At 55.6% G+C, this 23,302-nt stretch overlaps 2 protein-coding genes across 3 annotated transcripts; one reads left to right on the top strand and one right to left on the bottom strand.

Annotated features, from left to right (window-relative positions):
• Positions 1-2,421: 2,421 nt before the first annotated feature.
• Positions 2,422-3,719, top strand: DDIT4 (DNA damage inducible transcript 4). Its single transcript, XM_064429471.1, has 2 exons — positions 2,422-2,581; positions 2,759-3,719. Exons 1-2 carry the CDS (start codon positions 2,485-2,487, stop codon positions 3,238-3,240), a joined length of 579 nt encoding a protein of 192 aa, XP_064285541.1. The 5' UTR covers positions 2,422-2,484; the 3' UTR covers positions 3,241-3,719.
• Positions 3,720-6,277: 2,558 nt separating this feature from the next.
• Positions 6,278-23,138, bottom strand: DNAJB12 (DnaJ heat shock protein family (Hsp40) member B12). Of its 2 annotated transcripts, none has more exons than XM_064429838.1 (8): positions 22,969-23,138; positions 19,070-19,244; positions 18,082-18,227; positions 15,114-15,299; positions 13,719-13,798; positions 13,003-13,112; positions 10,168-10,340; positions 6,278-9,321 (listed from the first exon to the last, which is right to left on the bottom strand). In XM_064429838.1, the coding sequence occupies exons 1-8, from the start codon at positions 23,099-23,101 to the stop codon at positions 9,200-9,202; spliced, it is 1,125 nt and encodes a 374-aa protein (XP_064285908.1). In that variant the 5' UTR covers positions 23,102-23,138; the 3' UTR covers positions 6,278-9,199. The 2 variants fall into 2 exon arrangements, with proteins under 2 accessions (XP_064285908.1, XP_064285909.1); XM_064429839.1 differs by lacking the exon at positions 22,969-23,138 and adding an exon at positions 19,383-22,588.
• Positions 23,139-23,302: the final 164 nt, after the last annotated feature.

Below are 23,302 nucleotides of genomic sequence, written 5' to 3' on the forward strand. Positions count from 1 at the left end.
AAAGAACTTGCCAGGCAGAAAAACTAACTCAGGAACCCCAAATCCCCTTTCCTTGTCAAGTGACAACCTTAGATACCTCATATCAGCATGTAGACAACTACCTCATCCATTTGTGGGAGAAGGGGGGGGAGATGTGGCAGAGAGAATAGGGACAGGCGGTCGGAAGATTTCGGGCTGTCACGGAAACCTGATAGGGCCTCCCTCACCTGACTCCCAGAGATAAGGATAGCCGCAGGACAAGAGGCCAAGAATGTTGTAATCCCCCCAAGAATGTTGTAACCCCCCACTAACACGGCCTCCACCCAGTCCCCTTACTAACCATATAAGGTAAAAGTCAGACCCCAAAGGTAGGGGAAGGACCAAGGGTATATATACCGAGGAGAAAACCAATAAAGGGCCTTTGGACCGTCTATCACATTGATGTCTGCGTGTCCTTAGCCCGAGCGGCCAAGAGCATTGGGCCGTCGTGCTGCGTTTCCTTGGAACCAGGTCGCTACAACAGCCATCACACCAGAGCTGCTTGCTCTGCTGCCTACCAGGAGATGTTATGGCAAAGAAAGAAAAATATTTATGCATGGCTCTAGAATTCCAGCTTATTTTTAGCAAGGCGCCTTCCCTGTGGTCCTTTACCTCTTTTTTGTTTATTTGCTGCTTCCCCGCTGTTTTGACCCCCCAAACCAGCAGATCCTCATCTATTTTCAGCCTCAATGACTTGGTGGCTGTGGGAAGAAATAACCCACGAGATACATTTTGTGAAAAACAGGATCCCAAGCACCATCCCGCTGAGTGTGCAAATATTGGGGCGTATTTTTAACAGCTGGGGGTTGGGGGATTGTTAATTTTTTGTCCCAAAAACCGACGGAGTATCTCTGCAAGCTGCAGGCGCAAGCCAGGACTTGTTCCCAGCTCCCCACACCTCTCCCCTGCTCCCTGGGATGCTCCCCACTCCCCCAGCCCGGACTTCCACGCCCAAAACGCAGATGGAGTCAAGCTTTGACCCCTAAAAAGCAGCTGCTGGTGGGTGCCCAGACCCCTTTGTGCCCGCTTTGGGTGGCAGGTCACAGGCTGGGGGACTCGTGTCCCGTGTTTATCACTGGGCCCTTATCCCTGCGGGAAGGACAGGAGCCGAGATAGGACCGGGGAGGCTTCGGGGAGCTCAGCCCCGCCGATAACGGCGCGGGAGGACAAACACAGCCCTTTATCTGCGGCCGGGCTCCCCGCGCTGCTCGGGCTGCTCCGCAAGGGCCACGTACGCGGGGACCGGCACCGGGGCCGCGGGGACACTGCCACTGTGGGGACACTGCACAGCGGGGACACTGCCATCCTGGGGGACACTGCCACGGCGGGGACACTGCCACTGTGGGGACACTGCCATCCTGGGGGGCACTGCCACCGCAGGGACACTGCCACTGTGGGGGGCACTGCCACTGTGGGGACACTGCCACTGTGGGGACACTGCCACTGCGGGGACCGGGTGTGTCCCGGCCTGGCTTAGGGGACACCAGGGAAAGCAGCTGGGGTCACCGCAGCCTGGCACTGATAGAACCGCATCCCAGGTTTAGGGGACACCAGATTTAGGGGTCACCGCAGCCTGGCACTGACGGAGCCCCGTCCCAGCCTGGCAGTGCCCTGCCCCGCAGCCCTTGATCTCCAGCACGTGTCACTGCACCATCCCCTCTGCCTCAAGGGAGCGGGACAAGGGCAGCCAGCGGGACACCGGGCCACGGCGGGCTCCGGGGGTTTGTCCGGGTTTGTCCCCGAGCGGGGCTGCGGGCCCAGCGCCACCCCGTGCCAGGCCAGCAGCGCCCGGCCCTGCCCGGTGCCACCGCGCAGACAGCCCTGCAGGACCGGGCGGACCGAACCCCCGAGCCCACAGGAACCACCATCGGCTTCCCGGCCAAGGAGGGCTCGGGACCGCGGGGACACGGCCGGTGTCCCCTTCCGCACCGGGACGGGATGCGTGTGCCCGAGCGATGGGCTGGGGGTGCAGTGCGGGCCGGGGAGAGCCGTGCGGGGGTGTCCGGGGGTGCGGTGCCGGGGGGTGCTGTGGTGCCCGGGGGTGCTGTGGTGCCCGGGGGTGCGGTGCCGGGGGTGCTGTGGTGCCGGGGGTGCGGTGCCGGGGGTGCTGTGGTGCCGGGGGTGCTGTGGTGCCCGGGGGATGCGGTCCCGGGGGATGCAGTGCCGGGGGTGCGGTGCCGGGGGTGCGGGCCAGCGCAGCCCCCCCAGGCCGGCCCGGCCCTGACGCAACCGCGGGCCCCGTTTGCAGCGCCCGGGGCCGCCGGGGGGCGTGGCCCGGTGAGGGGGCGTGGCCCTCCCGCTGTCACCGGGCAGGAGAGACGCCGCGGACGTGCCCCGCGCTGCCATTGGCGGACGCGGGGAGGGGGGCGTGGCCCGGCGTGCCGCGGCTATATAAGGGTGGGGCACGGGCGGAGCGGGCAGAGCGGCGGCGGAGCCGGCCCGAGAGGGTGCGCTGTGTGCGGAGCCATGCCCGGGCTGTGGGAGCGGCTGGCGGGCGGCGAGCGGGGCCGCCTGGAGACCTCCGACTGCGAGTCCCTGGGCAGCGCCTCCGGCTCGGAGGGAGGTGAGTGCGGCTCCCTCAAGGCATGGATGAGGGTCCCTGTGTGGAGGGGGTGGCGGTGCTGTGCCGAGCCCCTGTTAGCGCGCCCAGAGCCCTGGGTCGCTGTGTCCCAGGCACACCCCTGGGATCGCTGTCTCCCCACGGTGCCCCGGTGCTGACCCTTCTCTGTCCCCCCCGCAGATGCCGAGTACGCCGAGGGTGTCTCCCTGCCGGACATGGACCTGGAGCTGCTGCACGACCCCGAGGACGAGCTGCTGTGCGCCAGCCTGCTGGACGTGGTGCAGGCGGCGCTGGGCCGGGCCCCGCTGGGCGCCCGGCGCTGCTGGCGGCTGCTGATGCCGGCGCAGCTGCAGGCGCAGGTGCGGGCGGAGCTGCTGCGCCTGGCGTGCAGCGAGCCCTGCGGGCTGCGCGGCGCCCTGCTGGACCTGTGCGTGGAGCACGGCAAGGCCTGCCACGACGTGGGGCGCATCGCCGCCGACCCCGCCGTGGTGCCCACCTTCCAGCTCACCCTGGTGCTGCGCCTGGACTCCCGCCTCTGGCCCAAGATCCAGGGACTGTTCGCCTCGGGGCCGGCCTTCGCGCCGCTGAAGCTGAGCACGGGCTTCAGGGTGATGAAGAAGAAGCTGTACAGCTCCGAGCAGCTGCTCGTCGAGGAGTGCTGAGCGCCGCGCCGGAGCAGCCACTTGCCGAGCGCTGCGGAGAGCCGGGCGGCTCCCGGCAGCCGCTGTAGTTTGGGTTAGGCTGGACTAGGCTGTAGGTGCAGCAGCCGGGGCAGGCCGGGTCCCCGTGGGGAGAGGCCGCTTCCCGCCCGGCATGGCTCGGGACCAGCCCGGGCACCGCGCTCCGGGGGCGGCAGCGGGGCTGCCGGCTCCTGATGGATCACGGGGGTTTGTAAACCAGGATTGTAATCAATGGGGTCTCGGGGAGGGGAGCGTGGCAGTGAGGGGGTCTGGATCAAAGGCTGGAATTGTGTCTTTGATCAGGAGAGGGCCGGAGGGCAGGACCCCCGGCCCTGACACACCGGGGGCACTTCGTTGGTTACAGTTTACACTCATACACTTGATGTTCAAGTGCGAGAATTCCTATGCAATCGTTTCGGGTGGTTTTGTACTTTTCTAATAAAACTTGTCTTGATTGATAAGCCTCCCTGTTGTCACCTCTGCTGGGGGAGGGATGATGCAACCACTGGGGTTAAAATTCCCTGCTGGCACCTTCGGGAAGCCTTTCCCTGCGCTGGGAGCTGGATGGTTTGGGAATGGTGGGGAATCCCACGGCGCCCACTGCTAATGGGAGCCACGGGGCTGTGACTCAGGGGGGCTGAGTCAGGCAAGAGCACCCCAGCACCCAGCCAGGGCACCCCAACACCCAGCCAGGGCTGCTGCTCCTCCCCGGGCAGCCAGGGCAGGGGATTGGGGCACAAACCCCGGACAGGGCTCAGGCTGGCACTGAGGAGGAGGAGGAGGAGGGTCACACCTGCCGGGGGGAGCACGGCCCAGCCCCAAACGCACTCTGCAACACTGAGGCCAATTACCCAAACCTGCAATTAGAGGCCTCGGGGAAGAGGCTTTCACTCAGGGATAATTAAGCTGCTTGGCAGAGGAGAAGCCCGTGGAAGGTGTGGGGGGATAAAAGCAGCCTGAAAAGCCATTTCCATTCACGTGTGAGCTCCTTCTGGCTCAGCCTTGGCTTGATTTTTTTTTTTTTAATACCCCTGTAGACAAACAATGACTTTTTTTAATGAGAATTTTCACCACAAAAACCTTGTTTTTGACATGAATGGCCCCTACCTGGAGTTTTGCTCACTGGTGTAAATATCACCTGGCAGCAGTCAGGGCAACAAGCAGTGCCAGGCTCACACAGCTGGAAATACACCTTTACACACACACACACACGTGTGCCAAGAGGGATGATTTCCCCTAAAATGTTGGGGTTTGGAGCATTTCTCAAAGGATGACGTGCTAGGGCATCCCCCCCCTCACGTGAGGGGCATCCCCTGTGGGGTCACCCAGCACAAACCCAGCCCTGGGGACACTGAGGGGTGGAAGGGGAACCCCACAGCCCGAGCTCCTGGGGCAGCCCAGTTGATCCCAGGAGATTTACGGTGACGGCAGCACTGCCAGCCCTGCCCAGGCATCCTGACTCTGGCAGGGCTATTTCCAGCTCCAGAAATAGGTGGATTTTAAAATATCCAGCTCCTGAAGGGGTGGCCCTGTGCTGCCAGCAGCAGTGTGACCCCTGCTTGTCCCCCACCAAGTCACTCTCAGGGAAGGCGAGGTGCTCCACATCCAATTTTTTAAAATGAATCACACCAAGAAAACAAAAAGAAAACCCCACCAAAACTCCTCAAAGCCAACACAGAGAGATGGCACAGCCTCTGTCCTGGGGATGCCCAGCAAAACCTTCCATGTGGGACCACCCAGTCACGCCCCAGCTGTGAAGGTGAAACTTTGCTTTTATTTATAGCAAAATGGCCTTTCCATGAGAAATTTGGGGTGTCTCAAGGTCCCTGGGGTTTGGCAGCTCCCTGGAAGATGCAGAAGCTTCCAACGAGGCTGGATCACATGTCTCCCAAGGCAGGGGGTTACGCAAAGGGATATTTTGGGACCTGGGAAGAGTTGGGCTATTTGTGGCACCAGCATCAGCCCAGGGATCCCAGGTGCCAGCAGAGAAAAGGCAGATTTTTGGGGACATCAGCAGCAATGATTCAAATGACGGTTTAAATCCCAGGATAGTGTTAAACCCTCATGTTTTTGCTACCAAAAACACTGATGGGGGGAAGAAGGGTCCACTTGGCTCCCCACCTGCCAGAGGAGGATGTTCCTGGAGCACCTGCCTTCCTTTGATGCCTCCCTGCCTTTGGCAGCCGCTCCAATTAAAAGCTTGGGCTAACGACCTAATGGGCAGCTCAAACCACCCACACCTTTGGTGAGTGGGCAGGGAGCAGCACACCCTGAAATTCAAGAGCGTCTCCCATTGCTCCGGGCTGGGAATGACCCAAAACGCAGCAAAACCACCCCAAAAGCTGGGCTGTGGATGTGCCCTGTGCCGGCAGGGCTGACTCACTGCCAGAGGGGAAATGGCAGGGACGTGACCCTTGGCCTCTCAGAGGGGAAAAAAAGGGAAAGGGGAGAAATTCCCACTCCTGCCCTCTGAGAAAAGGCAGAAAAAGGGGAAATTCCCCACCTAAAGCTTCCAGCACTTTGGTGTACGGGCCTGGGGAGGAAAAGAGAGCCTCCCAAATCCACCCCCGAGGCCTTGGGGCCAGCAGCTGGCAGTTTCCAAGCCACTGCCAGCAGGAAGGGCACCCAAGGCAGTGTCTCTGCCCAGAACAAAGGCAGCTCGAGTCTCCCTGCCCACCGGGCACTTTCCAGTGCCAGGACAATGCTGCCAGGCCTGTGGCATCCCAGCATGAGAACAAGGCTCAGCCAGAGGTTGTGGGGCTAATGGCAGGAAGGCCCTTCTGGGCACATCCCAGCAGAACAGGTCTGAAGCAAAGGTGTCCTGCTGGGTGCTCACTGTCACCCTGCCAGGGCACCACGTCCTCTCCATCCCCTCCCTGTCCTTCCCTCTGCCCCATCAGGGCAGCCCCCACAGGACCAGAGCTCTCAGCCAGCCTCAAACTCCATCCAGCACCGAGGAGCTGCAAAACCAGAGCTGGCTGGAGCAGGGATCCACAGCACACCAACCCAGCTGGAGCCATTCACATTATAAACATTTATTTATAGATGTACAATTGTATAATTAACTCTAAATCGAGAGATACAGCCTCTGTGAGCATCCACTGGGATTGATGCCTTCTCCCTCCTTGTGATCCGTGGGTATTGACCAGGAAAAATAACCTGAAGGTTTTGGCAGGCAGGCTCTGGCCAGGGAATGCCACTGGGCAACACATCCAGCTCCTTCTGTGAGCAGGATTTTGGTTTAACCCCGTCCCCATCATCCCTGTGCCTCTATCGAGCGCCATTTCCAATCCTCAACTTCCACCCAGTTTCTTCTAAGGTGGAGGAACCATTAAAAAAAAAAAAAGAAATAATAAAACTCCTTAAAATCAGTCCAAGCCATGGTGGCTGTGGGATAACAGGGCCTGCAGCCAACGGGAGGCTGAGATTTCACAAAATAAATAAACAGCCAAGACAGAGTGCATGGATTCCTAAGGACAACGGGATAAAACCACCTCTGCCAGCCCACCCGGGAGCTGCCGTGCTCCCAGTTCACTGCCCTGACCGTGCCAGGGGATGGTTTTCACTGGAAATGTCTTTAGACACAAATGAGCAAAGAAAAAAAATTAAATAATCCAGTTTATTCCATGGGAGGTGGCTCTGCTCGTGCTGGCTTTGCTTCCAAGGGATGGCTCCTCACCCGGGGCAGCCTCAGGGCAGGTCACACATCCCCTGATCTCCCCCAGCAGAACTTCTTCCAACAGAATGCTTTGTTCCTTATGGATTTGTGGCGTTTTCCAGGTGTCCTGCAGGAAACACGGGATGGGGTGGGAAGCCAGGGCCAGGCTGCACCCGGGAGCGCCCGTGGGTGCCCGGGGGGGGGGAGAGGAACCCGAGCACAAAACCTCCCAACAAAGAGCTGTTGGAAAGCCCTCTCTGCACGGAGCACGCTGATTACCAGGCAGAATTCGAGCAGACTCGGCAGAAAAAGGAGTTACATGCACAAATTAACCAAAGACTGACGAGCAAAATCCATCCAGGACAATCCTTCCCACGGCGAGCGCCACGCCGGCGCTCAGCTGACCCCGCGGCTCCGCCGACGCTGCAGATCCACGGCTCTGGACGGGCTCCCCCTCTCTCTGGGACCCCCTGCACGGCTGGGATTTGGTTTTATCACAACCCCACGAGCAGGTGGATGGATGTCCCCATCCACAGGATGTCCTCTCAGGAGCAAAGGACAGAACTGCAAAGGGATTCCTGTGTTCCAGGCAGGAAAGTGCTGCGGACAGAGACACCCTGGGAAGAGGCTTCCTGCTGCCCTGCTCCCCAAAACGGGCAGAAACCAAAATAATTTAATCATCCAACCCCTGCATAGTTTAAAAGTACAACATATATACAGCTATAAATTAATGCTAAATAGATTATATTTTTTTTTTCTTTAGTGTCTTCCTTTGTCAACAAAATCCCACTTCTCTCTCCATCGGCAGCGGCGAAGATTCTCCTTCTGCTTCACAGCTTCTGCAGTTAGTTTGGGTTATTTTACACTCTGTGTGTCTGTTCCAGGGGCTGTGGGATCCTTGTGGGATCCTGGGAGCACACCAGTGGTGTTGGAAGGGGAGGAGGAAGACAGAGAGCTGGATTTCCTGTCCCAAGCGCTGCCTGCGATGTCAGGGAGGCAGAGAGAAGAAAGAGGGGCAGTTGTGCGTTGCTAATTCTCCAATTCCATTTTTAAGATAAGGTTTGATTCGTTTTTAAATAGCAAAGTTGCCACCTCGGCTCAGTGCACTTCCCCAAAGTCTTCAGGCGTTTCAATACTCTGGGAACAGAAGCAGCAGCAGTGTCAGACTCCGGCCAGTCTGAGACTCCCCCTTGCTTCTCCACCCCACAGCACAGGCAGCAGCTTTTCCAGGCTCTTTCCAGACCACGGGGGCAGGGAGGGAATTAAAGAAAAGCAGGTAATTAACACCAGAGGAGGCGCAGTCATCCAAACGAGAGAGCGGGAGGATCAAGGTAAGAATGGATCCAAAACCAGGATACACCCAACAAAAAGCCCAATGTGCCCCAGAGGATTTGCTTTAAAGGCCAAACTTTCAGATGCCGAGGAAAACAACCCCCAAAAGTGCAAATCAAGCAGCTCAACAGCCAACATCCTCCAAGAGTCCCTGTGAGCCGGAACGGTGTCCATACAACACCTGGAACAAGCTTCACTCAGGGGTTTTTCTATAGAAATCCTGTGCTCAGATCATTTTGGGGCAGTAGGATCTGCACATTTCATAGGCAGCCCAGCAGTACCTGGTAGGCAAAATCAGCCCAAACATTTTTGCAGAAAAAGGACTCCAAACCCTGTGGCGAATTTTTTCATTATTTTGGTGCAGTTCTCCCGGCACGTCCGGTCTCATCTGTGTTATCCGGGCTCTCCTTCATCCAAGCTCTCCAACCCCCAAATCTTCCAGACCTCCCCCCCAGCTGCTTTTACTTTGATTGCCAGTTTAACCCAGTAAGTTACTTCTACAACCTGCTGGGAACATTTGCTTTGTTCTCCTTGAATGGGAAGGCAACGGGAGGGGGGACAAGGAACATCTGTTGGGTGGGACTCCACTCCCTGTCACCAGGCTGCTTCATGTGCCAGGGACAGCAGCTTTCCCAGCAAAACAGACAACAAAGCAACCCAAACCAAGGGCTCCTTAAAACCTGGGGGCTGGATGCCACAGCACGTAAGAAACTTCCAACCTCACCAAGGGATTCTGCCCTGCTCCTGGGGGAACCAGGGAGCCTGGAGAGAGCCGAGGGTGCCGACATGCAAACTAAACCCAATCAATTCCTGATTAACGAGGGAGCGCCGTCGGAGGGGAGGCCGCACGCGGGCACCCCGAGGAGACTCCTGGAGGGCTGTGTCTCAATCAGGGATGTCAGTGATAAAAGCACTAGGGTTCCCTGCTCCCGGCTCATACGTGGGCTGGGACTATCCGTGCAGGGAGGCCTGGACGTCTGACAGTCTGCTACAGCTGGGGGTGCCCATCTTCTGTGCCCGCTGGTACAGGTCCGAGTCCCCGAAGTAGCGTGCCCGGTACAACAAGCCTTCCTCTGCAAAGGGAAAAGCTCAGAGTCAGGAATGCCCTCGGGAAGAGACTCCCCTGCCAGGCCCTGCTGGGGACGGGAGGCACCTCCAGCTGTCCAAGGTGAAGCAAAGGATGAGGATGAGGATGAGGAAATGCCCCGCGCCCTTCAGGACAGGATGGGCGTAAGAGCTGCTGACAGCTCATCCATCCCGGGAAAAGCCAGGGGAAGCCAGCTCTGCTCCCAGGAGCTGCCTGTGCAGCCCACACAAAGGTTACCCCAGCAGGGCTCCGTGTTTGGCACCACCCAGGGATGATCACAGCCCCTGCAGCATTCCAGAGCTGAAATCCTACCCCGGCCACTGCTCCGAGAGCCGTGACCATCACAGCAGCCAGAGCACACAGGTTACCCCTGGACTCGCTGCCCTCACCACCCTCTGCCACCTGGATATCTCCTGGATCATCTGCCTGGGCAGCCCCTGCAGCAGGGGTGGGATGTGGGGTGCATGACACCATGGGCAGCACTTTCCAGCACCGTCCTTGACCAACTGAAATATTACACAGGGCTAGCAGGGATCCCAGAGGTTCTACCTTCCCCCTCCACTGGAAAGCAGAGGTATCCTGCTGACATGGCAGGGGAACCTCTGGGGCACAGCTCCTGTCTGACCAGTTCTGCAGCAGCATTAAAAAGCAAAACAAAACAAAAAAAACCCCACATACCGGGCCTGTCATGAAGTCATAGACTGGAAAAAACAAAGCCAACAACACAGGAAATGTGCTGGCACCGTGTTAAAGTATAACAGCACGACTCAGTCCTCAGCCAAAGAGCTTCCCCAAGGCACCCCAGGGAGCAGCTCTGCCCCTCAGTACTCACTCTGCTGCTTCTCCCTCCAGCAGTTGTTGCGAAGGTTTGCTATGTAGTCGTCCTCCACGCTCCGCTCCACGTTCTTCAGGTTCGTGCCCGTGTACTCCTCAGCAAAGCTCTCGGACACGTAGTAGGGCACTTTCAAGTGCTCTGTGACCCTCCTGTGTGTGTGACCCACAGACCTGGTGCGGGGACAAGAGCACAACGGTGTGGGACACGTTTCAGGGGCACAGCAGAGCCCCCAGCTGGGGTGATGTGATTCCAAACAGCAGGAAACATCTCTCACCCCTATCCGGCCACCGGCTTGGAGGGTGGAAGGGAGCAGCATTTCTGCTGGAAACCAACCACCAACACAGGGAGAGAGAAGCTGCCAGGCCTCCAGCAAGGTGGGCAGAGCTCTGAATACAGACATAACTCCAAGACACATTGCCCAGGGCCTAAACTCACTTAAAATAAAATGTTCCCTGGAATTTCCAATAAATTATTAAATCTGTGATTTCCTCCATTCACAAGATGGGACCTGCTCTGTGCCCCGGCCTGCACCAACCAGCACAGAAAGCACTTTCCAGAAGGAAATCTCTTCCTCCCCTGGCCCTGTGAATTTGAATTTCAGACAAAGCCCTGCTCTTGCTTCCCCTGCCACCCCAGTAAACCTAGAGATCCTCCCTCGGGCGTGTGTGTGAGCTGTAACACAGGAGCTGGGCCCAAATGCTGGATTTACCAGGAACGGCTCCACCTGGAGACGTGCCAGAAGTTCCCTGTAATAAATACCAGCTGCTGCACTGAGAGCCAGCCTGGTTCTTAAGCCAGCTATAAACATGAACTCATCCAGCTCACCCTTCAGGCTGTTATCAGAGCACACAGCTGGGATCCCAAGGCTCCTGCATGTTTCACCAGGGCCCAGTGCTGGGTCACTGAATGGACTGAACAGAGCACAGAGCTCTGCTGGGATTTCTCAAGGCAGAGCTGCAGCCTGGAAAAAGCCAAGTTCACTATTTTCTCTGTCAAGACAAAAGCCTGAGCTCTCCCAAAGTTCATATTCCTCTCATGGATAAAGATGGTCTACAGAGTGTGCCCTCTGGAGAAGGACTGGGGATGGCAGGGCTGCAGCAGCACACTGGGGTGTGAACTGTGAAAACCAGGGCACAAGAAACCTGTCACCTGCAGTCAGACATGCAAATAAGTCAGGCCAATTCCACGAGGTGTTACTGAACAGTAACAATCAGGCCCACAGCCAGGCAGCTCTTCCAGCAGGAAGATCCTTTTTGGAAGAGATTTACAAAGGTAACAGTGGTTCTTTAGTGCTCTGCCCTCCTCAGTGACACCTTCACTATGGAGGAGTGGCATTTAAACCTGTGGGCTTGAAGCTTCTGCTGCCCTGCTGGCTGAGCTGAGGCACAGCTTTCCCTCCCCTCCTGGCAGAGGAGCTGGCTGGGAGTGATGCAGCAGCTCCTCCTGCCGGCCCTGCACCTCCTCAGCCAGCTCAAACAGCCTCTGGCAGCACTGGATGAGCTCACTTCCCACCCTTGCCCACCTTTCCAGCCTTGGAAATCAGGTTGCTTGCTGCTACCTGAGTGTGCAGAGACAGGGACAGCACAGGGAACGGGGAATGGGGCAGCAGAGAAACATCTGGGGCTCAGGGATGGCTTCCTCTGGCAGCTGGCAAGGCTGGAAGCAAATCCCTGCCCATTTAAATGCTCCCTCCCTTCTGTGTCTTCTCACCCCACAAACTCTTCACCAGTATAAACCAAACTGGTGAATGTGTGTAATGCTTAGTTTTACAATGCTAATGCCAGCTGTGGAAATCACAGCTCCACAGCTCCACAGCCTTCACCCTCTCAGAATAACCCTTAACTGTGCCAAAACCATCCCACGTTTTGGTCCCAAGGACCAGTGTTACAGTCTTTACTCTAAATCTGAAAGCTAAGCTGAGTTTTATAGTATCTAACATCATGCCCCTCCCTGGAATTGTTCAAGGCCAGGTTAGTCTGGGCTTGGAGCAACTAGTGGGAGGTGTCCATGGCCATGGCAGGAGGTGGAAAAAGATAATTTTAAGGTCCCTTCCAATCCAAAGCCTTCTGGGATTCTATGATCAATGGCAAACATTGCTACCTGTGAAAATAGGCAGGAACACCAGGCTGCAACCAGGTCTGCCCTCTCTAAATGCACGTAAGAACTCACACTGAACATGCACTGAGCCTTTGCCAAGAATGATGCAAGCAGCCAGAAATCAAGCCTGTTTTCCACTCTTTGTTAGCACTGCAAAGTGACTAAGAATGAGGACACGTTCCATTAGTCACTGCAGGGAGCAGATCGGGGCATTTCCACAGGATCTGGAACAGCAGTTTCACTTTCACATCCTAAATGTCTGGCCAAAGCTATTTCATGGCAAGATGAGAGTTCAGAAACGGGGGATTTCTCTAGGAGTGTCTTTTACTCCTTATCCTCTTCCTCTACTGTGTTGTACTAAGCTTTTGTGGAGAACATGGCTTTTGTTTTTCACACTCTGCACCTCAATTTGTTCCATATGGGATTTCAGTGCAGCCTCCCCAGACCATTTTGTCTGTCCCTTTCCATGACAGACACAGCTGTGGGTATGGACTGCAGAAGGTCCCTGGCAAGGAACTCTCTCCATCAGGGAAGTGAGCACCCTCCAACTTTCCCTGCACCTTGTATCTCACACCTGAGAACCACAACGACTTCACTGGCAGCAGGAGCCATGGGGGCAGGAGATAAAGCAAAAAAAACCAAAGGAAGAACAGAGGCAAGATCCCCGTGCCACCACACCCCTGCAGAGCCCACCCCCTCCCCACGTGGGTAAGTTTTAGAGGAATGGGTACTAACAGCCTGTGGCTCAAACTGTAGGGTGGGCTGGAGACCATCATCTGGCTGAGAGCTGACACGATGATCAGGATGAGGATGGGCATCAGCTGCACAAACAGCCCCAGGCCGCCCTGAGGGAACACAAACACACACTGCAGTGCCACCCACACAGCTGGACGAGGATCCCAGGCACTGCTCTCCCTCCCTCCTTCCCTCCCAGTGCTCCAAAATCTCCTCTCTCCTGCTTTTCACAGGGTGTAACCCAACAGAGCGGGGGAAAGCCCACAGGACAGTGAGACTCCAAAGGTCCAAACCCCCTGGCCCCTCTCTGGATGTGACAAGGGCAGAGGAGACTGCCAGGGGGAGGCCTGGGAGGGAATTCCAAAAGCCTCATGCCCACAGCTCATTTTCCTAGAGCACACTAGTGAGCAGGACTGGTTTTAGGCATGGCCTTCTCCCCTTTTCAGTGCTGGACAGATGAAGGTAATTCCCCCCTCCCTCACCTCCCTCACTCCCTTCAGTTCCACCTTTAAGCTTGAGATAAAAATATTCAGGAAGTTCTTGTTTGTTTTTTTTTACAATAAAACTGGCTCTGCCCAGACAACAGCCACAATAACCCTGACTCCTGCTCTGTTTGGGAGGGTGGCAACAAGCAGGACTGTTTCACAAGGAACCAGCACCCAGCGATGGGCTGGGAAAACCTGCAGCCTCCCAGATCCCAGGTGTTTTGCACTTACATCCCCCTGGTGCTCCCGCCTGTCCTGCCTCTGGTGGTAGGTGTACCTCATCCTGCCATTGCTGTACACGTGCACATTACCTGAAGGAAGAAGAAAACTCTTACTCCAAGGTCACAGTGTGGAGGGTGCTGCTGGCTGGCCAGGAGGGACCACAAAAGGAGGCCATGATCCATGTTCCACCTGCTTACAGGCTGAAACAGGATATTCCTGAGGTGCTTTGAGCGGGCACAGAGTTCATTCTGTAAGATTTTGCAGGATTGTATGAAAACTCAGCTTGGAAGTGACCTCAGGAAGTCCAACCTCCTGCCCAAAGCAGGGTCAGCTACAGAGAGGGAAAACCCTGCACAGGCCTTCTCCCTTCTGATGGAACAGATTAAAACCAGTCACAAACAGAAATAATTCTGGGGTTTTTCCCACCCTGCAAACAAAGCTCTTCCATGTCTTGTTTTAAATGTCAAAGCTACAGCTGCAAAGGGAGCCAGGCTGAGAGAGCAGCCCTCAATTCTCTCGGGACAGCGAGGAAAGGGAAAAAGAGACTGAGCTAAAAAAGCAACATGCTGTTTTTGCAGGACTAGCTTCTTGGCCTCTCTGCCAGAGCACAAAAGCTGCAAAAGGCTTCCAGATGCTTTTGAGCCACTGGTGTTGGGTGTTAGTGCTTATATTCCAGACAGGAAAGAGCTACCAGAGTGAATTTTCTTAACTGAAATAATTTTTTTTTCAAGTTGGCCACAGAGGTCAAGAAGCCCCATGTCCACTTCCAGTCAGATATGACTGGGACAAATACAAAGGAGTCTTCCAAAATACCCTTCTCCTGACATGGACTCTGTGTCTTTTGAGAAAGTAAAGGAACAGACTCTTTCCTGCTCCCCAAGCCATGATCAGCACTGTGGACGGACAGGATGCAGAATTATTTTTCAATTCACAAGGTCTAAATGATGCTATATAAATACTATTTTCCTTTTTTATATGGGACACAGGGGAGGGAAGGAAGTGGCTGCTGATCTTGGGGAACCTGTTCTAGCTGCGTGGTGGAGCAGACACAGATCAAGAACAAGGCCCAGGTGTTACCACAGTTTGCTCTGATAAGAAGATTTAAATTCCAAAACCACTGGGCAGAAAATCCTTCCTCAAAACAGGATTATTTTCACAACAACCCTTAAAACAAATCACTTTTTGTTCTAGCATTCAACCCAACCTAACAGCAGCTGATGTTGCCAGCATGCAAACAAACACCTGAGGCTGGGAAGGAGTCCAGCTCTGAGGGTTGCTGAGTTCTCCAAAGATTCTCAAGGTGTTTTGGCCACACGTGAAGGAGAACTCCCCCTCACCAAACCCAGCCTAAAGAACCCCAAAGGACGAGGCCCCACACAAGACAAGCAGATTCAAGGTGCTTACTGGAAGGAAAGCCACCCCCAAAGAACATGTTGAAGAGGTCCTCGGGGGAGATGTCGGCCTCGAAGCCGCGGTGGAAGTCGGCGTGGCTGTGGCCGTGGCGGGCGGCGTTGAGCTTCTCGTCCCCGAACTGGTCGTACTGCTTCCTCTTCTCGGGGTTGCTGAGCACGGCGTACGCGTTCCCGATGGCTGCCACACGGACAAGCAGCAAGCATTAGCTCCTTCCTGCCCCCTGCACCCTGCAAACTGCCAGCATCTGCCTTTCTCGTGGCACAAAGCAAGGGGTTTGGCTGCCCACGGCTTTGCGACGGGTACCCGGCACGTGGATCGGGCAAATCCAGGCAGGAGGAAACCACACTCAGGGAAAAATTCCTTAATTAATTTAAATGAGGAAGTTGTGATATGACTGATAAGGATTTGGTGCATGTCCCCAGAGAAACCCTTCAGCTGTGTAGGGAAATCAAATTTTAGTTGACAAATTTTATTCAAAAGTGGCATTAAGAGAATTTAACGTCAGAGCCTACAACTAGAACTGCAAAGAATTTAAATACGGGCTAAATCCCTGAAAGGGACTTTAAAACTTTCCATAAAAGCTGTTAAGGAAACATTAGCCAGAAGTTGCATCCATCAGCTAAGAGTTTCAGCACTTCCAGATGCCACATGCAAGGTGCATAATTACAAGGACTGTTAACCAGTGCCTGTGAGGCTGGAAATGTACTGGAACCAAACCCCTGCCAGGTCCCTGGGTCCCTCTCCTTCCAGCCTCAGGAGTTTGAGCCCTTTTCCCAGAATGTCTGCCTGCCACCCTCCCATTTCTGTACTCACCTCTCCACACATCCCAGCTTCCCACTGCCCTCTGTCCCAAGCCACCCCAGGCCTCCCTGCATGGCAAGGGCCCAAAATGCCCATGGCAGCAGCTGCCTGGTGTGTAAAAGGCAGGGGCAGAAGGGATGGAAAAGGGAGAAAAGGGGGATAACGTGCCCATTTGGAGGAGATCAGCTCCAAGATTCAACATGTCCCCCATGGTCAGAGGGAGGTGTACAGTTTCTTTTTGGAGTGGAGATTTGGAGGGCAGAGGATGTAATGTCAATACACTCCTTCTCCTTCTTGCTTATAATTAGTGCACCCAGAGCAAACATTTCTAGAGCCAGGCAGGGCAGCTGGTGGACAAGGACTGACTCAGAGGGTATCAACCACACAGCTGGAAAGAACAAGGGAAGGAACGGAGCGGTTCAGGGTTTGTTTGCTGACTTTGTGCTGACAAAGCCCAAGAAATGCCTCGTTCCAAAGCAGGATTTTAGCTCCGAGCAGCCAGGCTCAAGGCTTTTTCCAGGAGCAGACAGGCAGTGATGCAGATCTGCCACGGGACAGCCTGCAGCCAGCTGGAACTGTACACTGGGACACGGGCTCAGCACACACCTTATCAGCGGCCACTGGGAAGGCGAACGCCAACACTTCAGCTAATACATCAACATAAGGAAAAATTAACTCATATCCTCACAGCAGGGCACGTTTCCCCCCTCACCCTCTGGAACCAAGCAGGTGGACTTCAGCTCAGCTCAGGGGCTGAAGGACAGGAAGCCATGGAGGCAAGGCCTGCAGGAGATAACCCCGCAGTGGGGGATAAAGGGCACTTTGCTGAACGCTCCACTTCTGGCACGTAACTCCTGCCAAAGCCTTGGGCAAACATCATTACTGGAGATTACAGGTGAGGAAACCTGCCTTTGGCCACTGAGGGATGCAAGGACGAGCTGTGGAGCAGCAGCTCTGCACAGGCAGGGCTGACAGCTGTGTGCAGATGCCCTTTCATCTGCCCCCCACACCAGCACAGGCCCTCCCAAGTAGCTGGGGGTCAGTCACTCTTTGCTAACGCTTATCAGGGGAGGATTTAAGTCTTAAAAGGCTTGGACAAACCTTACCTAAGACTTTTACTGCTGAATTTGCGTCTGTGAGGAGCTCACCTGAATACTGTACCAGTACACTGACATCAGGCCAGCCCTGCTCCCTGCTCCAGCAAAGGTCTCATGCTTTTCACTCCCAAAATCAGGCTGCTTTGGGGTGGAAGGCGCCTTAAAGACCCTCTCATTCCACCCCCTGCCATGGAAGGGACACCTTCCAATATCCCAGGTTGCTCCAAGCCCTGTCTAACCTGGCCTAGAAAACTGCCAGGGATGGGGCAGCCAGAGCTTCTCTGGGCAGCCTGTGCCAGAGCCTCAGCACTGTCCTGAGTAAAGAATTTCTTTCTAAAAAGTGGCCAGAATCAGATTGTTTTAATGGCTTCCAAAGCAGTGCTGTATGACTGGCACCAAGGATTTCTGTGTTTAGCTCAATGATAATAATCAAACTTCCACAGCTTGCAGGAGAAAATGGGATTATATGTTCCAAGCAATAGCATCTCTCTTGGAAAATTACTCCAATTTTAAGGTATTTTATTACCCAGGAAACATCCCTGCTGCATTTATAGAGAGGCTCTGAGAATTGGGCTCTTTGCAGCAGAACCAGAGCTCCTTTTGTGAGTTCTGGCTGGGCTCACTTGTATGCCTGCTGCAGTTCCACTCTAGAAACTTCCACTTGGGATTTCTATCCACCAATTCCACCCATGAATAGTTGGGTGTTTCCTGGAATGTTTCTCCTCAGTGGTTTGTGAGCCCTGGAGCTGCACAAGTGAACTGGGTTAATCCTGACAGAATTCCCTCCTGAGCAGTGAGGCTTGGAGCAACACACAGGGAAGGGCTGCTGGGAGAAAGAGCAGGAAGGCTTCTCCTCAACCCAGCCTACAGAGGTGGATCCTACCACGCCAACCTGTGTTTATTATTTTAAGCTCATACTTTGGTCATGACATGTCCAGCTCTGAAGGGAGGCAGCTTCACAAAGAGCAGCTTTATTTCACTCTGCCTGACTCGTGGGGCTGTTTTTAAGGGCTCTCTCAGTGGGAGTTGGGGGCAAACCACAGATCTGGAGCTGGCTTTACCTTTGAATGCCTCCGTGGCCCCTGGCGCGTGGTTCTTGTCCGGGTGGAACTTCAGGGCCAGTTTCCTGTAGGCCTTTTTCAGGTCCTCATCAGAAGCTTCTCTGTTGACTCCCAGAATTTCATAGTAATCTTTGCACTGCTTTACCCTGCCAGGGGAGAGGGGAGCAAACACTGAGTGCCAGGAGTAAAAACCTCTTTGTCTTGAACACTTGTCAGCCCTGAGAGTTTTCAGGCAGCACAGTTTCGGTGGATGTTGCTCAGGGATCTCTGGATTACTCAGCCCCTGCTCTCAGAGGTGACCCAGCACAGAACGAGTTGGGCCAGTGGAGGAGGAAGGGCCTCTCCTCAGACCCACACAGGAATGTGATTGGCAAATAAACTCCACATTCATCATGTTCGTGTGCTGGAGGCTGTTTGGGAAGGACTGCAGCACCTGAAGGATATTGGCCTTTCCCCTTCCTCACTCTCTCCTCAGCTAATTCCCAGATGTAAAACTTGCACCAGCTGAATTCCAGAGGAGGAAGGAGGGAGCAGCCCAGGGTGTGCAGCCCATTCCTCCTGGGCACACTCAGCCCAGCCAGGGCTTCTGCTTCTCACATGATGAGACAGAATCCAGCAGGCTGGGTTTTTGGAGAGGTGGATGACGTAACAAACATTCCTGCAAGTCCCTTGAAGTGGTTCTTGCACAATTCAGGCCGTGCCCATAACCTTAAACAAAGTTTACCAAGTGACTGCACCTGCAGCTCAGTCCTTCAGCTCCCAGGATGGGCAAATGGGAGAAAGGAATAAAGGGAAGCTTGAAACGGGGTTTGGAAAACGAGCAGACCCAAGGCAGCTGCCACCAGGGCTGCTGGAGCTATAAATCCTCCTGGGCATGCTCCTAACACTATTCCATATCCTTCAAAGCTGAAATCTTTAAAATGCTGTGAAAAGCAGACAGGTACCATGGATAAAGTCAAACAAACGCCCCAGAGAGCTGTGCACAAACCTCTTCACTGCATCCAGCTGGTCCTGAGTGTAGCCCTTGGGGGCCTCCCCCCCAGCCTCTCCATTGGCTGATGGGAAGTCTCCACTCATTTTCCTGAACTGAGGGTTGCTGGATTCCCTGGGCTGGGACTGGCCATTGGCTGACTGCTCGTTCTTGTTGAGTGACTCAAGCAGAACTGAAACGAGGGAAACAAAAACATAGAGAAGAAAGCACCAAGCTCAACCTGCCCTTCCAGCTCTCCCATGAAGAGATTTCTCTTCATCTCTGCCACCTTCCCAAGACCTCCCCCATCCTTCTCCAGGAAGACCCTCACCTTTCCTCCCATGTAATCTTTCAGCTCCTGTTGCTTCTCACCCAGGTGTGAGGGCCACTCCTGAAGATATTCTGCTTCTCCCAACACACATAAACACCCCAGGACCACCCAGACAGACAGTCCAGGAGCCACAGCAGACCAGCAAAGCAGTGTATCCCTGTCCTTGTTTCCCTTCCATCTCTCCTCGACAGCAAAGCATGTCCAAATTTGTGCTCCAGCACATTATAAAGTGTATTATTCTTCTTTTATCACCTGCTTTTGAGAGCCTACAGTGCTGGGGAAGTGATGTGATGACGCCATATCTTTAGAGAGCTTAGAAAATAATTCTGTGGGCTGCCAATCCCCCGGGGACACTCCCCTTTTGGGGACAGAGCTGCAGCACTGCTGGCTGCCAGCTCCTCACACGGGCGCTTTGTTCTCCTGTCGCTTCCTATGGACTGGGAGCTGTGGAACCCAGCTTCCCTCAGTTACTGGGGGATCAATCCACCTTCCCTCCTCCTCCTTGCACGGCTCAGGCACTGTCTAACCACCCAGGCCTGGCCTGACCACCCAGGTGCCACAATGGAAGGAGACTCCAAGCATCCCTCCATCGTGCATTTCCCTGGCAGCTGCACAGCACCATGGTTTAAAACTGCTTTTTAAAGCAAGCATCAGACTGATTTCTTCACCCCCACCCAGAAGAACAGGCACACATGCTACAATGAAAGCCAGCCAAGGGTATTTACAGGGGCCCCAGTATCCTGAGCTTGCAGTCCTTTATCCAGACCCTGGAACTGGGAAGGCTGTTCCAGCTCCTCCCATGGATTGCACACCACAGACCTTGCACTATGGGCTATCACCTTCCTCAGGCAAGTGCAAACAACACTTGCAGGCCAAGAGATGAGCCAAGATATCCTATCTGGCTCCAGTGCTCAGAGGGGGCAGAAAAATCCACTCAGGAATCCAAAAGCCAACAGAGGACGAGGGATGCAAAGGACAGTGGGCTAAGGAGCAGTAACTCACTGGGTGAGCTTTTGGGCTTGGGGGCTTCACAAATTACAATTAATTTATTTTAGAAAAGTAAATTCTTCCCTCCCTCATATTTCCAGTGCTTCAGTGTTCACTGAATTATAGTCCTTGGTTTTGCTCCTTCCAAACCTGGAGCAATCTGCCAGATGATTTTAAATTTCACCTCATGAGGCTGCTCCCCTGTCTACCCCCTTCCTGCTGCTTTGGCCTTAGTTCCCTAAAGCTTACCAGGAGATTTTGATCCCAGAACAGTTTGGGTTGGAAGAGATCTCAAAGCCCATCCAGTGCCACCCCTGCCATGGGCAGGGACACCTTCCACCATCCCAGGCTGCTCCAGCCTGGCCTTGGGCACTGCCAGGGATCCAGGGGCAGCCACAGCTGCTCTGGGAATTCTATTTCAGGGCCTGCCCACCCTGACTGGAAACAATTCCTAATTCCCAAAATCCCATCCATCCCTGCCCTCTGGCACTGGGAAGCCATCCCCCTTGTCCTGGCACTCCAGTTCCTGATGAAATCCCTCTCAAACTTTCCTGTAGCCCCTTCAGGCCCTGGAAGGAGCTGTGAGGTCTCCACACACCCTTCTCACAGCTCCAGCTGTGCCAGCCTTTCCTCCAGCAGAGCTGCTCCATCCCTCTGCTCATCCTGGTGCCTCCCTGGGCTCTCTGCAGCAGCTCCAGGTCCCTCCTGTGCTGGCCCCAGGGCTGGGGCAGCTCTGCAGGTGGGGTCTCAGCTGGGCACAGGGGCAGAATTCCCCCTGCCCTGCTGCCCAGAGTGCAGCAAATCCCAAACCCAAGCACAGAAACCCACAGCTGCCCACAGGTCAGTCCCACTTTGCTGAACAGCCCCAAACTTGCTGCTGCTTTTTGCATCCTCTGCAGCCCCAGCACAGCACAAATTCAGGCACTACTGAAGCAGAGAGGGCAGAATGAGGTTTCAGCTCTGCCAACTCAGTTCCCCCCAGCATGGAGCACTTTTCCTCCCTTATTTGCCCAACTTCCCACACGTTTTCCCCAGCTCCCACTGAAGGGTGACAGAGTGTGACTGTGTCTCAGCCAACGCGCCCTGACACAGGAGATGTTTGCTGCAATCCCCTTGCAAAACCCTTCCCTGATCCCCAGAAGCCCAGCCAGGGTCAGAGTTTGCAGCCCTGGCTGGGCAAGGCCACGCTGCTGAGTGTTGCCAAACCCCGGGGAACTCCTGGGGAGAGATTTCCCAGGAGCTCCTCAGGGGCTCAGGGACCCCCGGGGATCTCTGGCAGCGTTTCCCAACCGCAGAGCCAGCAGGACAGGGAGCAAAGGGCTGGGGGTGAGAAACTTGGCTGGGTCTGGCCACAAACCAGCACGCTGTGTTTAACATTAACCCTCCCTGCTGCCTCCCCCCGGCTCTGCCTCCCTCCAGAAGTCACTTTTCCTACCCAGTAATTTCACCAAAGTATAAATTCCGGAGGAAAGGGAGGGGAGGAAAACCACACCACAGCACACATTGTGTTTGAGGCAGAGGGAAGAGGCCTGGTGCAACCAAAAAGAGGATTACAGGAAGCCTTGGGGCAAACAAGCTGCAAAGAATCCAAACTCTGATGAGGTCAAAGAAAAAAAAAAATTAAACTTTCAGCCCTGTGCATAATATTCTGCCTTGTAAGAACATGCAGGGAAAAAAACCACTTCCCATATGAATTACAGCTCTCGGGGAAATGACGGAAACAAACGAAAATCTGGCAGAAAGTCTGGGAGGATTGTTTTGTTCCACGTGTGAGAGCGTGGGCTCGGCCACAGCCCGTCTGTCTGCAAACAGGGACAACTGCTGGGGCAGGAACAGGGCAGGGAGAGCAGGAACACCATGGGAACAGCAGGAACAGCGAGAGGAGAGGAGAGGAGGAGGAAAGGAGGAGAGAACGGATAAGAGGAACAGATGAGGAGGAAGAGGAGGAGAGAAGGAACACGAGGGGGAATGCAGGAACAGGGAGGAGAGGAATAGGAGAGGAACAGCAGTAAGAGGAGGAGGAGAAAAACAGGAAGAGGAGAGGAACAAGAGGAGGAGGAAAAGAACAGAAGGAGGAGAGGGACAGAACCAGGAGGAAACGAATAGGAGGAGAGGAGGAATAGGAAAGGAGGGATAGGAGAGGAAAAGGAGGAATAAAAGGAGGAGACAAACAGGAGGAGGAATAGGAGAAGGAGTAAAGGAATAGGAAAGGAGTACTAGGAGGAGGAGAAGGGCTTTTCACAGCCCCCCGAGAACCTCTCCCTCGCCTTGCCGAGCTCCTTCCCTCCCCTCAGCGCTCCAGCAGCAGCGGGCGTTGTGCCCGCGGCTCCCCTTGCCAGCACCCTCCTCACTGGGGTCCCCGCTAAGGACAGAGGCCGCGGGTCACCGGTGCCCGCTCCCGGCCCACCGGTGCCCGCTCCCGGCCGGTACCGCGGCCCGACACCCCAGGACACGCCCCGGGCCCCCCGACGAACTCGCTTTCCCGGCGTGCCCCGCGCGCACCGCGCAGGCGCCGTGAGGGTGAGAGGTCAGGCCCGGCGGCGGCCGCGCAGGCCGCGCTCCCCCGGGCCCCCCGCCGCGCCCCCGGCCCGGCGCTCACCGCGGACCCGCTGCGAGGGGTACAAGCGCTGCGCCTTCTCCAGGAAGCGGCGGGCCTTGTCGGGCTGGTTGGCCTTGGCGGCGGCCAGCGCAATGCCAATGCACCGCTCCGCCTCGTCCCGGTTCGACTCCATGGCGGCGGCGGCCGGCGGGGGGGCGGAGGGGCGGGGCCGGGCGCGGATGGATGACGTCACGAGCCCTGCCCTCAGGCGGGCGGGCCCGGGGCAGGCTCCGGGGCCGGGATTTGGGCAGCGGGGTTTGGGGGCACGGGCGGGCGTTCCCCGGGGGGCGAGACCTGGGGGGCCCAGCCGGCCCCCAGCACGGGGAGGGAACGC

Source organism: Passer domesticus, chromosome 8 (assembly GCF_036417665.1).
Source record: "Passer domesticus isolate bPasDom1 chromosome 8, bPasDom1.hap1, whole genome shotgun sequence".
Taxonomy (NCBI): Eukaryota; Metazoa; Chordata; class Aves; order Passeriformes; family Passeridae; genus Passer; species Passer domesticus.